General features: G+C 30.4%; 2 protein-coding genes across 5 annotated transcripts in view; one reads left to right on the plus strand and one right to left on the minus strand.

Annotated features, from left to right (window-relative positions):
* Positions 1-16913, minus strand: part of LOC125866874 (copper transport protein ATX1-like) — a 230852-nt gene that overhangs the window by 189295 nt on the left and 24644 nt on the right. The window lies entirely within an intron of this gene.
* LOC125866856 (protein EIN4-like) lies at positions 9089-13379 on the plus strand. Its single transcript, XM_049547225.1, has 2 exons — positions 9089-11436; positions 12492-13379. The coding sequence occupies exons 1-2, from the start codon at positions 9688-9690 to the stop codon at positions 13032-13034; spliced, it is 2292 nt and encodes a 763-aa protein (XP_049403182.1). The 5' UTR covers positions 9089-9687; the 3' UTR covers positions 13035-13379.

Raw genomic sequence — 16913 nt, forward strand, 5'->3', positions numbered from 1 at the left:
AGTTTCTATTGTGACTGTTAATGCAACCATTAAAAGTTGTGGTTGGGTGGTAAGTACTTTATTCTTAATTAGACTTTTGGATTTGAGCTACTCCAACGTTGGGTACTTTTTGAGGTCTGTTGTTTAGCTACCTCTAAAATAAGACTTCTCAGTGTGAATTTTGATTAGTTAAGCTCTAAAAATGAGTGTTGGGTGGAACACTAAAAAGGGCGAAATGGCATGAGAGTTTTTTGTACTTGTTCCGATTTGTCATTCCGTAATTTACTTTGTTTCAACGATACAATTGAACTCGATCAAAACTAGTCTTTTAGACGTCTTTGACATTGTCTATTGTTCACTCGCCCTGACATGGAGGATACATCATATCCACATAGATAATTAAATTAATATCATATCAGAATTTATCTTAATATAAATTAGCTTTTGATCGAGTTTAAGTATCTTGTTAGTTCACCGTAGAGTACAAAGGTCGAGATGATAAATTAGAACAAGTATAAGAGTCTCTTAGATCATTCCGCCTCAAAAAAGTATCATGCAAGAATAACACATTGAAGCTGTGGAGTTGCTTGGAAAGCATGAACGAGTCAAAGACTTTGTGCCAAAGAGAAGATTATTATCCTATTGAAATGCTTAATTTTCAAGCCATGTCAAGTGCAATTAGCTCATGACCAAGTAAAATATACTTCTATATTGTATTAAATATTAATAGTCAAAAAATATACTTCCCCATGTGAAATATGCTAACTAACTTTCCAGCAAACTTCATTTGTTTCTAGTCAATCATCAAAAGAAAATTCATATAGTTTCTCACTCAGTGTTTGATATCACGTTAGTTAATTTAGATTTGCATTGTGTAATCTCTTTTAAGGAGGAATTACTTTCTAACATAAATTTTTTCTACAATTAGTTTTGAACTCGAGATCTCTGCTTAAAAAATGAAAGGATCATATTTATTCCACTATGATCCTCGTTGGTCAACTCATCTTCTTGTTTGTATTCCCTTAGCATCTTATAGATGGATTAATCCGTACAAGAAAAAAAAGTAGTAACTATTTTCATTGTGAACTACATTATGTGTAGCTCTTTTGACATATAATTTTCTAACTCTACATTTCTAATCAAATCATTAAAATAATAGAGGTTGACCACCAAACAAAAAGTTTCATACACATGAGGCCAAGCTGGACTGACTTATTCCTCTCTTACACACAGTTTACGTACACCTTGTCCTTTATATTTGAATTGTTCTTTTCGAATCTAGGATCTATCAGAAACAGGTTTTTTATTTTTGAGGCTTGCGTATACTTTATTCTCCCTAAACGGCCAATTCCTATTTTATGGGACAATACCGGATATGTTGTTGTTGTTATAAACTCCCTTCATCCACTTTTATTAGTCCATATACCAAAAATAAATGTTCACTCTTAACGGTTCAATTTAGAAAATCAAGAGATAATTTATCATTTTATATCTATTTTACCCTTATAATAAACTATAGTCACGGATGTTATGATAAAATTGTCATCTATTTATCTTAAGGATCGCGTCACGTCAATATCAGACAAATAAAAATAAACTGAGAGATTACATGTGTGTGTGACTAATCCCTCCACACACACACCCACAACCCAAAAAAAAAAAAGGTGCTGAAATTTCAAGCATACGTGTTTTCGTTTTACCAACCAATATTTTGTCAAACTATTACAACCGCGGATTTCTTCAGTCAATTTCCCCACATTTTCCCATATATACACACTATATAGTATATATTATATTATGCATATATATAAATCACTACACAATATTCTTCATCTCCATAATTCACTCACCAATCCCTTCTTCTTCCTCAAAAAGAAAAGAAACAAGAGTACTCACTTTGATCTATAATCTTCACCAAATTAGTCGTCACAATTTGAGTTTCTGCTTTCAACAAAACTTTCTCAACTCGTTTCCAGGGGCTCAAAAGAGTGAACATATACACACATATTAGGGCTTTCTTTTGCATTGTTTTTGCTAAGAGACTGTTTTCACTGCTCAAACTTAGATTCTCTGGTCGTATACCAAGGGTATTCTTGTCTTTTTTCTAAACATGATCTCAACAATGGCATTCAAGCAATACAACTATTGCAAAATCGTCTTCGTCGTATCAATCATTATTTTGTTCAACTTACACAATAATGTAAGTGGATTGAGGATATTAAAAGAAGATCAACAATTTTTAATAATGCAATCACTTCCAAGAGGTTCAACTCCATCAAAAGGTGCAAATCCATGCACAAATATTCCTGGTGGCAAAAAAAAGGGAAGATGCATGTTAGCTCAAAATATGAAAACTTCAATTTCTGAAAAAAATAATAATACCCAAAATCAAGAATCAAATCATTCTTGAATTTAATATATATTTCTTTTGGGATTTAATTTATAGGATGTATAATTCTTTGTAAATTCTCCACAGTTTAGGTGATTGCAAGATTGTATACGTAGATGCTCAACGTACTTTAGTTCTTGTACCATTGATGATTCTTTTATTTATTTATTAAAAATTATGTACCGATAGTATAAAGAATTTTTATATTATCAGTGTAATTTAATATGTTATATCAATTTTATTAGTTACAACTACCAACTTTCTATTCTTTTAGACATTAATTTGAAGAACATCAACATGACATTGATTTTTGAATGTGAATTGAAATATTTGCTTTATTTTTCCACATGATATTGGTCAATGAAGCTTCCATGAACTTATCACATGACAAAATCACATTGCCAAAAATAAAAAATAAATAATTAGCGTTCGTCACAAAAACAACAGATAATCCTATTTAACGATGAATTATAAAAATACTGTTAGTTCTACCTCCTCTATGTACTAGTCTTCTACCCTAATTTTCGATCAATTGTATCATGTCTAGGAATTAATAATACAATGATTGTAATATAAACACCTGTTACTCAATGTTTCAGAGTAGTTTCCAAAATGTTAGACGTATGTATAAATGGCAAATAACATATGTAGCACCTCAGTTTTGACTAACTAGAATAATATTTTTTGGTAAAAAAAAGCTTATTACAAGTTTTTAATTAAGTTGTACAACATTCCAAATGTTGTAATAAATTTCTTGACAAGTTATACTATCAATTGCACCATTTCGTAGAAACATGTAATTAGCATACTCATTATGTCGCTATCTAATTTTTTCGTGTGTATTAATACATGTTATTTTTTAAAAAATTTGATTGCGTTTTTTAGTTGACGTAATATTTAATCGGTTCTTTCAAAATGATATGGTGATTAATACTCACTATGTTTGTCATGACTAATATTGTTTATTTTGGCGTTTTGAGGTCATGAATCGGAATTCACTAATTTGATCTTTTTTTCATGTGTATAATAATTAATATACATGCTGATTTTGTTGTGGACTCTGTTTGGCCTGAAATTGGGTGGGTCCTTAAAAAATGACCTGGTAATCAATATTCACCATTTTTGTCATGACTATCATTATTTGGTTTGGCGTTTTGAAATTTAAATTCATAAATTTGATCTTTCCACTATGTGTATTAGTACATGTTATTTTTTCTAAATTTGACCGTAAACTTTGTTTAACCTAAATTTGACGGGTCCTTTGGAAATGGCATGGTGACCAATACTCACTTTATTCGTAATGACTTAACATCATTTATTTTATGTTTCGTGGTTATGAATTTGATTTTTTTTTTCATGTGTATTAATACGTGTTAATTTTTTCTAAATAATCATGAATGATACTTTTCTAATAGGTCACACAATTCGGACCCGATACACCACTTCATTTAAAAACAAAATTAAACTTATAATTTATGGACAATACATTTTAAATAAAAAAAATTAAACCACATAGCAAATATCTATATAGTTCTAACACAAATTTCATATCGAACCGTATACATATATACACAAAATTCTACATACGTTACTATAACAAAAGTAATATTTCAAATAAGATAGGAAGTATCAAATTGGATTTATTGCTATATATGTATATATATAATATAATGATGGACTGGTTTTATTTTATTTAGAATTTCCATCATGATCCAAAAAAAAAAGAAGGTGAACAATAAATATTAAAATAATTATACTAGTAATCTGGATATTGAAATACAGATAAACTCTCTGAAAATTGTTTCCAAAAATATTCATCATTATTATCAATATCCATAGAAATATTATTTGTACTTGAATTATTGTACTCAACTCCATCATGATCTTTAGGCCAACCACCACCACCGTCACCACCATCACCGCCTATTCCAACGCCCCTCTCGAGGCTTTTTCCGGTGAGTTCTTGAACGATCGATCGAAATTCATCAGCATTTTTTGCATTTACCATTATTGGACTTGAAATATATTTTACCTTCATTGGCTCTTTTTCTTTATAATTTTTTCTACTAGAATTTTGCCCTTTCTTGCCTTGTTCCATATGTACTATAGTCTATATGGTAAAGGGAATTTTGAAATATTTGGATACATAAAATATAAGTGAGAAATGTGCAATTTTAAGTGAATCTTGAAATGTATTTATAGTACTAAAATTAATGAGTGGATGTGTACTTGTTGAAATGAAACTTCCTAGGAAAAATAGAAAAAATTAAGTGGAGGAAAAATGAAAAGATATGTTTCCATGAAAGGAGGAATTATGGAAAATATGAAATTTGTTTGTGTCAACAACACATGAGTGACACGTACACATAATTTTTTATAAGCGTTATTAATATTTAAAATATAATTAACATATAAATAAATTATCTTAATAATAAGTGAAGTCTCGAGATCACTTGAAGCAAGAGTAGATTTATTTTGATTTATGAACAAGTTATACTGAAATTATATTGTGAAAATTATAAAATGAGAACTAAATAGTAATGGTTTTTATTTGTAAGATTTATTTTTATTGGATTGAAAATATATATGATGTATGTTATAAAACATTTGTTTGATTTTACATGAGATAAATGTAACTTTTTATTTCATTGTTAGGCAGAGTTAATAAATATTTAATTGAAGTAAAACTTTCTTAATTAGCCTAACTATGGGAGACAAATTAATTACGTAAAAGATAAAAAGCAAAAGGTAGCTTCTCGAAGTAGATATGATCAAATAATTCCAAAAAATATAAAAAAAAATTAATCAAATAATGTGAAGCCGCCTTAGCTATTTTTTTTTTCTATTCTTTTACTCCAATGTTGCTTTCAGATATTAATTAAAAGCCACTTTAATTAAGTCTATTTATTTAGTTAATCAACCATATCAACAATTACTTGTATGATTTAGTAGAGAAATAATCTAGCTAACTAGGTTTTGTTGGCTTTAGTTAGTTGTTATTATTCCTTCTTTACCCTTTTATTCGTATGTATTTTTTTTATCATATTGATATGAGAAAAATTACAATTTAAATAGTACTTTTCAAATAGATTTTTCATATTAAAACTTTAATTTTAAAATAAATAATACTGACTTTTGAGAAGCGAAACGTAACAAATATTTTGGAGGGAGTATATCATGGGAGTTTTTGGTATAGTTAGACCTTTTTCTAACCGTTTCATCTATAGCAATATTTTGTTATATAGCCGTATTAGTTAAGTTTATTTTTAGAATCGATCCGAATAAATGACATCGTTATAAAAAAAAATTAATTGTGCTAATTTGATTTGACTCCTAATAGAACCATTAATTACTTTAACTCTTAAGTCATTTTTTTCATGTTTTACTCATTATTAGTCGTTGTCCTAATATATAAATATAGTATAACGATAGCTAGAAGAATGGTCAATTTGATATTCTTCAAATAACTTATAATTATATTATATTAAATTTAAAAAAATGACAAATAATTTGAGATAATTTATTTTTAAAAATTATAATAGATAATTTACGATGAAAGAGTATTCTAATTAAGTCATTTGAAAAGTAAAGCAGCCATAATATTTTACATTTGACATGGAAAGTTCAGAGTTTTGACTAATCACTATCAAATCGTTGTATAATTAGGGATTAGACCTCGTGGGGCTTTTGAATATCATGCAATCATTCTACTAATAGTTAGATATATAACAAAACGATAAGACGAGGTGTTTTGAGCATTTTTATTTTGAAAAACGATGGAAGATTTTGGACCTAGATATTCTTTTGCCTAGCTTCACTATGTCAGGTGGTGCTTGTAGGGAAGAATTCAATGATTAGACGTGAATTCTTTTTTGTCCACAATGAACTTAATTATAAGATTGTTAGTGAAGATTTATATAGTTGAAATTAGGATATAATTGACGTTGTAAGATGCTATTCCCTTTATTTCATATTAATTTGATTTTTGAGGTGTTACACACCCTTTAAGAAAAGTAGATTAAGACATAAATTAAACACAATTTTTCATTTTTACCCTTTTTAATTATTGTCAAATTTATGATTAAAATAACTAAATATTAATTAATCACTAAGGGGCCATTTGGTTACTGGTTAGAGTTATGCAGGTATTAGTTATGCAGGTATTAGTTATGTAGGTATTAGTTATGCAAATATTGGTTATGTAAGTATTCGTTATGCAGGTATTGATTATGTAGGTATTAATTATACAAATATTAGTTATGTAGGTATTATTTATGTAAGATTTCGTNGGGGAAGCAGAAATCTATAGGTTGATGCGCACAAATACTAAAATGCAATAGTTCGGGTGGGGGGCAAACAGTTTTCTGGGTTTGTTTGTGGGGCGGGGTGGAGGGGGTGGGGAGGCAATCACGAAACTAAAAAAAATTGAGTTAGGGGCGTCTTTTTTTTTTTAAAAAAAAATGACTCCTGAATCTTGTGAATTAATATTAATATACATTATTATTTACAAATAAATAATTAAGTAAACAAATTAAGGGTAAATATGTAATTTTATTATTTTAATCCATGTATAACTAATACCCTCATAACTTATTCCACCTTCTACCTCGCATAAAATTATACATAGATTTCCCCATAAGTTATGTGAGTATTAGATATGTAGAATTACAAAAATGCAACCAAACGCCACATAAATCAATACATGAATAACTTTTATACAACATTTGGAGACACACCAACCAAACATTACATAAAATTTATACATGAATAATTTTGATTCTATTTACAAACCAAACATGGTATAAAATTAATACATGAATAACCAAATTATTCATGTATTAACCTTTCCCTTATCCAGAAACCAAACGGCCCCTAATTCCATTACTAACTAATGAAGGGTAAAATTAGAAGAACACTCTAAAAGTAATCTTGAAAACTAAACAATTAAGTTAATTTGAAAAATGACTCAAAAATTAAATTAATATGGAATGGAGGGAGTAGTAAACTTTTAAAGAATATCCATATTTTGCTCATTCAGTTTTTTGTTCTCTCTAGATAATAATATTGATGGTTGAAAATTGCCATTATTTATCTCATTGCTTAGGTCAAGTTGTGGAAATTAAAGTTCATACTAGATGCAATGTATTTGCCTTAGTTCTACATAATCATGTTCATCAATTAACACAAATCGTGTTGAAAAAAAAATGATGTATATGATAAAAATTCAAGTTTTATATATTGACGAAATATTTTAAAAAGTATTCTACAATCAAAAAATATAATAACAAGTATTTTTCCACAATAAATACTTTTGATAATCTGAAAAAGGGTGGTAACTAATCTACTATCTATAGTTTAATGAAAAAAAAATTAATTTCACTCTTAAACTATCTGAAATTTTTTATTTATCTTTTCAATATTTAGGTAAAAAGGACATTACATCACGTTTCCTTCAAAATTATTCACGTATTACATCTGAACTTTTGGCTTTTATTAAAGTTTGCAATTTTCAAATAATAAAGGTTGACGTCTTTTTTATATTTTTTATTTTTTGGGTGTTTGTTAATAAAAAGAGAAAAAGGTGAAATAAAACAAAAATAGTAGCTAAGAAAAAGATGGAAGCAGCTGCTTATTTCCAAAATTAGTAGTTTTTTCCAACTAACAAAGTAATCCAACTGTTTTATTTTATGTATTTTAATTTAAATAAATATGCAATTTACTAATATAAAGAATTAATTTACACAAATATCTCTTTTTAGAGTCATTATTTAACCCAAAATTATTAATGTTATATCAAATTAAGAATAGTTTTGAATTGATTTAATTCTACAGCTGATATTAGTGTCAATATTTTTAAAAGATGGAATGAAAGATTGAAGATTGGTTTATAGATGGTTACATGGCATATGAATCTTATAATTTGTTCGATCAAGCTTTTGGAAAATTAAATATATATTTTTTTTAAACAAAAAAAAGTTATTTTAAAGATGTTTAATCCAACGTTTAAGCAAAAGTAAGTAATTTTGCATTGTCAAAAGCTAATTTTTTTTTCTAGAAGTACTTTTGAAATTCTGACCAAACACAAATTACTGTTCTAATGCTAATAAAAATATTTTCAAATAATTAATCAAACACGAATATTACTCTTCGAAAGTACTTGTTCAAAAAACACTTCGAACAAAAAAAAAATCAAATTAAATAAATTTTGAAAACATCGCCAAACAGGCTTAAAGTTCAAAAGGAACACTCGTATATGAAATCTCTTCTACATTGAATTAGACGAATTTCAAAAAGGATATAAATAAGCATGTTAAAAAGATAAATAAATTGTTTATGTTCAATTCACACCCTTTGTTAAAAATAAAACAATGAATTAAAAAAATCTTATACTAGCACAATTTGATTCAAAAAAAATATTTAAAATATTGTCTCTTTGTATTGAGTCATCAAACAATTGGATATATACAAGTTGAACTTTAATGAAAAATAAAATAAAATTCAAGCCCCATAGCAAAGAAAATTGAAACCTTTTTTTGAATACAGCAAAGCAGTTTAGTTGAGCCCTTTGTTTATTCAAAGAACACTGTTTTTTGTTTGTTTTTTTTTTAATGGAAAATGGAACAATGTCTAGGTTCTCTTCATATTTGTGGGTCCCAAAATAAAAAAAGCAAAAATCTTTTGTATTTTAATTTACTCCATCTTCCTTTCTTGGTTCACTTTTCTTGATAATTTGTACAAAGATTTTGAATATTTTATATAAAAGGTGGGGTTATTATATATAGCATTGAAGTTCACTTGAAATTGATTTTCTTCAAAGATTATTGTTTTTTATCATCTTTTAGATTTTGGGGTAAAGATTAGAGCTTTATGCTCTTTTATTAGTTTTCCTTTTTTTTTTTACTTAAGAATTTCTTGTTTTTGGAGGGTGAAAAAGGGGAAAAAAGAATAAGTGAGGAAGAAGATAATCTTGGAACTTTTCTTCCAAGATTACTTTTTTATGGATTTGGGGTTCTACCCTTTTGTTCAAAGATTAGAGCTTTAAGCTAATTTTTAAGAATTTGTTGTTCTTGGAGTGCAAAAGAAGAAGAAAAAATTGAGGTAGAGGAATATTTTTTTTGAAAATTTTGGTGCTTTGGTGAAATGGGTAGGTTGGATCTTGAGGCATATGAGTATGTTAGATCTAAAAATGTGAAAGATCATTTTTTGTTGTGTTCTGTTTGGCAATGAGATGTTACTGGTTATTTGCCTTTCATGTTGATTGAGTTGAAATATTGAAAAAACTCAAAATTGGGACTTTGCCAGGTTATAGATATATAATTATGTTAAGGTGGTTGTTTGTGGGATTCTTAATTTCTTTGTTCATCATATCTGTTATAGCTACTGATAATGAGTTTTCCAATTGTAACTGTGATGAAGAGGGTGTCTTTTGGAGTATACATACCATTCTTGATTGGCAAAAAGTGAGTGATTTCTTGATTGCAATTGCTTATTTTTCGATTCCACTTGAGTTGCTTTACTTTATAAGTTGCTCTGATGTTCCATTCAAATGGGTTCTTGTTCAATTCATTGCATTCATAGTTCTATGTGGATTGACTCATTTGCTCAATGGATTGACTTATAGTACTCATCCTTCATTCCAATTGATAATGTCCTTAACTGTTGCGAAAATCCTAACCGCCCTTGTTTCTTGCGCAACTGCAATCACCCTTTTGACTTTGTTCCCTATGCTACTTAAAGTTAAGGTTAGAGAACTATTTTTGACTCAAAATGTGTTGGAACTTGATCAAGAGGTTGGTATGATGAAGAAACAGAAAGAAGTGTATACTCATGTCCGAATGCTGACACGTGAAATTAGAAAGTCGCTTGATAAACATACTATATTGTATACTACTTTAGTTGAGCTTTCAAAGACATTGAATCTGCAGAATTGTGCTGTTTGGATGCCAAATGAGAATAGGTCATTGATGAACTTGACACACGGGTTAAGCCCCGGTTCTGCTGTAGAATACCATCGTTCACTTCCGATTGATGATCCGGATGTGTTAGAGATAACAAAAAACAAAGGAGTGAGGATTTTGAGGCAAGATTCGGTTCTTGCAGCTGCAAGCAGTGGAGGGCCTGGTGAGCCATGTACTGTTGCAGCGATTCGGATGCCGTTGCTTTGTGCTTCCGATTTCAAAGGTGGGACTCCTGAGTTGGTTGACACTCGCTATGCTATTTTAGTTTTGGTTATTCCGAGTGCAAACGATGATTGGAGCCATAATGAGATGGAGATAGTGGAAGTAGTTGCTGATCAGGTGGCTGTGGCCCTATCCCATGCGACAGTTCTTGAAGAGTCACAATTAATGAGGGAGAAACTAGAAGCGAGGAACGGTTTGCTGCAGCAGGCTAAGGAGAATGCCGTGAGGGCAAGCCAGGCAAGGAATTCGTTTCAGAAGGTAATGAACAATGGGATGAGACGGCCAATGCACTCGATTTTGGGTTTGCTTTCCATACTTCAAGATGAGAACACAAGCTCTAACCAGAAGATTATTATCGACACAATGGTGAGAACGAGCACCGTTCTGTCAAATTTAATAAATGATGCAATGGATATACCCGACAAAGACGAAGGGAGATTCCCAGTAGAAATGATGCCGTTTCAGCTGCATTCACTGATCAGAGAGGCCTCTTGTCTTGTTAAGTGCCTGTGTGTTTATAAGGGCTTTGGCTTTTCCACGGATGTTCCCAATTCTTTACCTAATCTGGTGATGGGGGATGAAAAGAGAATGTTTCAGGTTATACTTCATATGGTGGGACATCTATTGAATATCAGCTCCGGAAGGGGGTCGGTTGTATTCAAGGTTATTCTGGAGAGTGGAACCGAGGGCGGGAACGATAAGCTTCAGGGAGCAAGAAAACATAGCGTATTTGATGAATATGCTACGATAAAATTTGAGATTGAAGTTAGTCGTGGAGGTTCTCAAACAGATAGCTCAATCTCAACTTCTCACTTTGGCGGAAAGAGGTATAACAGCAAAGAGTTAAAGGAAGGCATGAGTTTCAGCATGTGCAAAAAGCTTGTTCAGGTGAGCATAACTACCGTTCTGTGTTTTAAATTACGTCTTTCTTAGCTTAAAGTACTTTAGGTGATTAGAGCTACGGAACCTTATAAGATTTATGCTCATGAATTCCTGGTTGTGTTAGTCATTTGGATTTACGTTGGCATATCAACTCGTTGAATTCAACCACGCGTAGGGCTAAGGAGTTAAACTGACTTGCATAAATATTTGTTAGTGGTTCATATCACATCATAATATAATCTGGATTGTTTAATGAATTAGATGTAAATATCGACTAGATATATGAAGAAACTCTAATTAACGGATGTGCATGAAGGAAAGATGAGGCCGATCCAAGATTCTTGACCAATGTCAAATTCTTTCCCCTGTTATCTTTAAAGACATCAAAACTGCCTCATGTGGAAGTAACATACATTTTCAAAATGGCTATTACTAGGACGAAAATCTCGTAGAACATCTTTGATTTTAAAGGATGGAATCTGTGTTCGAGTTGTGATTGAAATTGACACTCAAGAAAAAGTCTAAGCCTATGAAGAGTCCAAGAACCCAATATATGTCGACTCTCTTGGTTATTTCTTTGTGAATAGTATCCACAGTTAGATACCTATGTCTAATCCTATTCCGATAAGAGCATAAGCAAGTGCTGTTACAGGCACTATGTATTCCAATTTTAAAACTACATTCAAGTGTCATTGTCGGAAGAATCACCAAAATAGAGACGTAGTAGTTCCAAATAAAGAGGGAAGTTTTGGTACCCCAAGGAATTAGTCGAGGTGCTTGTACTTATTATTCTTTATTACTTTCCCTTCAAGCCTTTGCATCTTGAGTTTTCATGTCTGTGTTGTCCTTTACCTTAACAAGATCTACAAAATTAGAATTTAGGCTTTATATTTGTTTTGCTTTTTATAACCGAACTCTCGTAGGAAGTTGATGGTTTTGTTAGTTTTTGTAGCACCTATCCAGTCCATGAACTCAAAAGTTCATTTTCCCCTAGATGCAGCTTATCATCTTTTTGAAATGGTGAGTCGATTTACATTACGCTTAATCTGTTTAATTTGCAGATGATGCAGGGAAATGTATGGATGCCCTCAAATACCGATGGCCATGCACAAAGGATGACTCTTATTCTCCGATTTCTTAAACAGTCATCGTTCAGAAAACATATGTTTGAACTTGTAAATCCTTTGGATCAAGCGATTTCAAGCTCAACGTTCAAAGGCCTCCAAGTTCTACTTGCTGATGACGACGACGTTAACAGAATGGTAACCAAAAAACTGCTTGAAAAACTAGGCTGCCAAGTAATTGCTGTTTCGTCTGGTTTTCAGTGCCTAAGTGCAATGGGACATTCAACAACGTCCATCCAAGTTGTCGTTTTGGATCTTCACATGCCAGAAATGGACGGATTTGAAGTGACAACAAGGGTTCGTAAATTCCACAGTCGTAGTTGGCCGTTGATCATAGCCTTATCTTCTGCTTCAGAGGAACAAGTATGGGATAGATGTCTACAGGTTGGAATTAACGGTCTCATACGAAAGCCTGTTCTCCTGCAAGGAATGGCTGAAGAACTTCAAAGAGTCTTACAAAGAGCTGGTGAAGGCTTGTGAGGATACTAACAGAAAAAAGCAAACATGGCGTTGTCAAAACTGTCACGAGCCTGCAGTCTGACCGCTTTCACTCAGTGGCAGAGCCAGGATTTCCAATAAGGTGAGTCGAAAAAAATGCAAGAATGTCACACCACAGATTCAAACTTGTTGCCTAAAGCCATTTTAAAAGCTTCTCTTGTATTGAAGGAATCCCAAAATACAAATACACAGGAAAAAAATGTTTTTACCCTATTTGCACAGTATAATTTTTCGACGAAGGATATTCAGTTGAATTCCCGTCATCACATGTAGCTCCACCACTGCTTTGGTAGATGAATCAACTTCTTGCTAACCTTATAGTTTGTAGAGTTTATATTGTACACCTATATATATCATTTTGTCGTTCAATACTGTAGTTCTCTACTTTTTGGTATACGTCTTGTATATTGCGATTTTCCTTATTTATCCTAAATTTCTTCCGTCTAACTGTAGATATTGTTTAGTTTTCCTAGCCAGTATACATAAGTTATACACTTACTATACATGAATTATACATCCGCCAGCTATTTTTTGTTTAAGCGGTTAGGTGGATGGCTATTTAGGTTGATTCTTTAAAAATAAAAAAAAAACTTTTTGTTCCTATTAGTAGAATTCATATTCTTGTTTCAAATCTATTAGTTTTATTAGTTTAGAAAGATTTTGTTTTTACTTATTCCATGAAGGTTAACTCATGATGTTTGGGTATTGAGAAGAGAATAAAGAAGAAGAAAAAAAGGGTTTAGTTGGGTTAAATGTCTATAGTTAAAAATTACCGACATGATAAAGATTTAAATTCGAATTGGTTCCTGGTTCTAGTTAGAAACCACTGTGTTCACCAACAAAGAGGCAAAGTAGTAGTATCTTTCTGTCCATTATAAATGACACACTTTACCTACTCTTTCTCTATGTCCAGAGTGAAGAGAGGGCAAAAAAGCATCACTAAAGTAACATAAATATGCTTTTGTTGCTATGTAATGATAAAACAAAATAGATTTTTACGGTACTCTGATCATTTATATCGATTGAGCTAAAGCTATTAAGTTTGATTGAACTCCAGTAGGTTGTATATAACTAATTAATATTTTATGGAGTCACAGAGTGGGCCTATAATCTTTAGAAAACTTCAGTTTTGTTGTTAATGGAACCATAAACCTACCATTTGAAGAATGGGAAGAAAATCATCTCCAATATTTTTTTTGTTTCCACTCAAATTTGGATTATTATTTTCTATAGATTTTTACTTTCTTTTTTTTAGTTTTACACCCGATATCCTTACCTACTTTTGGAGGTCAATCAATCAGAATTCGCATTAACAAAATCTCAGTTTGGTGATAAAATATTTTTTATCCAAAATAACTTTATTTGTAGAACTCGAACTAATAATAAGAATACTGAAAATAAATATTCACTTATTATTCAATCACAAAATTTGAGGTGACATGTACCATTTCATTAACCATTATCATAGTAGTTTAATATGTGATAGTAACTTTTTAAAATTATTTTCACTCAATTTAATATTTATTATAGAGATTTATCTGTAATTACTTTGTACTTGATTGTGCAAGTATTTTTTTTTCATGCGCTATCAACATATATACTTCAATGTGACTTGTAAAATAATGGAACAATATATAGAAAGTTTTGAATTTGAAGCTTGCGAATAACTTTAAAATCTAAAATAGTGCCATGGCACATTTCATAGCTACAAATTAATATAAGTAAAAGATACCACTTGCATAAAATCTTGTGTGCATAAAGCTACAAAAAGAGTGTTAGTGAGACCATATCCAATTGGGTATTTTCATTATTATAAGTCAAATTATGACGATAAACTGACATCACTCGCATGTATATCACTAATCACTACGATGTTGGTGGTGGCTTTGGGGGACGAACCTTACCCACCCACCATAATTAGTGGATAATAGGGTAAAGCTTAGTCCTTATTACAAGTTAAATTGTGACGATAAGTTGACATCACTTGTACAAAATCTCATGAACGTTGTCATAGATCAACATGATGTTGGTGGTGGCGGGGTTGGGGGGATGAATCTCGTTTGCTTCCAATGGATCGGGGGATAATGCTTAGGAGATGGTGGAGGGTTTAGACCCATTCTCTTGTCGTGATTCGGTGGCTCAACACTTTCCATAGCAAAACACACAACCTTATGGTCCATGACAACAATATTAGGTAGTAAAATGAACATAATAACAAGAAAATAAATAACTATGATCTTCATTAGTAGCAAAATCTTGGCCTTAGATTAACAGTCAGATTCACCAGAACTCAATATCTGAATTAAATCTTATATCTACTTGAGAAAATAAGTATAAATAACAAAAAAATCTTACTCTACTGAATCAAATACTAAATCAAAAGACTGATTCTCTCGTTCGAAACAGATAACAAGAGACAAAGTTACTTGATTTAATTTTTGTGAAATAGTAGTGATTAGTGAATAAGTGAAGCAAAATATATATAGGGCAATGGGGGCTCAATTTCCACAATGGGAAATTTCTAGGAAAAATTCAAAATGACATTAATGATATATACTTGTATTGTTGACATAATGATGCATAAAGTTTGAATTTTTTTTAATTTTATATAGAAAAAAGTGTTCCAATGTGTTTGAAAATTAAATAAAGGACAAGAATTGCTTTCATGAGTACGCGTAAGAAGCAATATAATTACAAACATTGACTTTAAAAAAAGTAATTATTTATATAATCAAATTATTTATAAAAATAACTACATTTAAATTCTTATAATATTTTACTAGATATTACTATTAATAAATATTTATTCGCATTCAATATTTACATCAAATAATATTAATAAAAATATTGTAACATGTGAAAGTAAAATATGCTATGGTATTTGTTATTTGTGTTTGGGTGGAATCTTACTAGTTAGTACTCACTATAAAAATATATTTAATTAATAGTCTTAACTGATTTATAAGTTTAATATCGACTATTTCTAAAGGAAGGCAAAAGGGTACAAGGAAATTCAAATTCAATTGCATTTCTATCGTTAAAAAATCATTCGAAAGATCTTAAGAACCAAAATAATTTTATGAAACTTCATTAAATTATTTTTTTCAACAATCTATAACTTACTTCAAAATTCTTTTATATTTTAAATTATTTTAAAATACAACATTGATTATGTTTTAAATAATGGTCCTTTAAGTGATTATTTGTACACTTTGTGGGCACTAAGATCCATAATTGGATGTGGTGCTTTAGCCCAATAAAGTTACATATATTTTTGGGCTACATTTGCATTATTTATGGGCCTATTAAAATTCTAATAATTGATTTTGGGATTTTGCAATTTTCTGGTACTATCTAGATATAGGAAGTATAGAAAAATGTGTAGTTGTAGTAGAATAATCTAGTTAATTATTCTAAATATATTTAGGTGGTCCTACCACTTCAAGTGGGCCCCACTTACCTTGAGGCCCACTTGTCGAGGAGGGTAACTAACCATTCGTATTTAATGTTGGTGTCAAATTAACTAATTTAACGTCCAATAGACTAGTAGTAAGTGGTTATTTCGTTTGAAATATATTTGTTATGCATTTCTTAACCTGATATAAATATTTGTGTTCATGTTATAAGTGGATCCACCTCATTTTTTTCAAAGTACTTAGTATACGAAATTCACTAATTCGACTATTTGAATTCACGTGTTTCTTTTTTTTTTTTTTTTTATCAAAGGACTCTTTATGTTTTATGATTTTAATATCTTTGATTAATTATAAATGGATCTCACAATATCATTGATGTCCAATCCCTCTCCCTATGACTAACAATCTCATATTTGTTAATTTGGTGTATTTACTTAAGTTTTTG

The sequence above is a fragment of the Solanum stenotomum genome, chromosome 6, assembly GCF_019186545.1.
Source record: "Solanum stenotomum isolate F172 chromosome 6, ASM1918654v1, whole genome shotgun sequence".
Classification (NCBI taxonomy): Eukaryota; Viridiplantae; Streptophyta; class Magnoliopsida; order Solanales; family Solanaceae; genus Solanum; species Solanum stenotomum.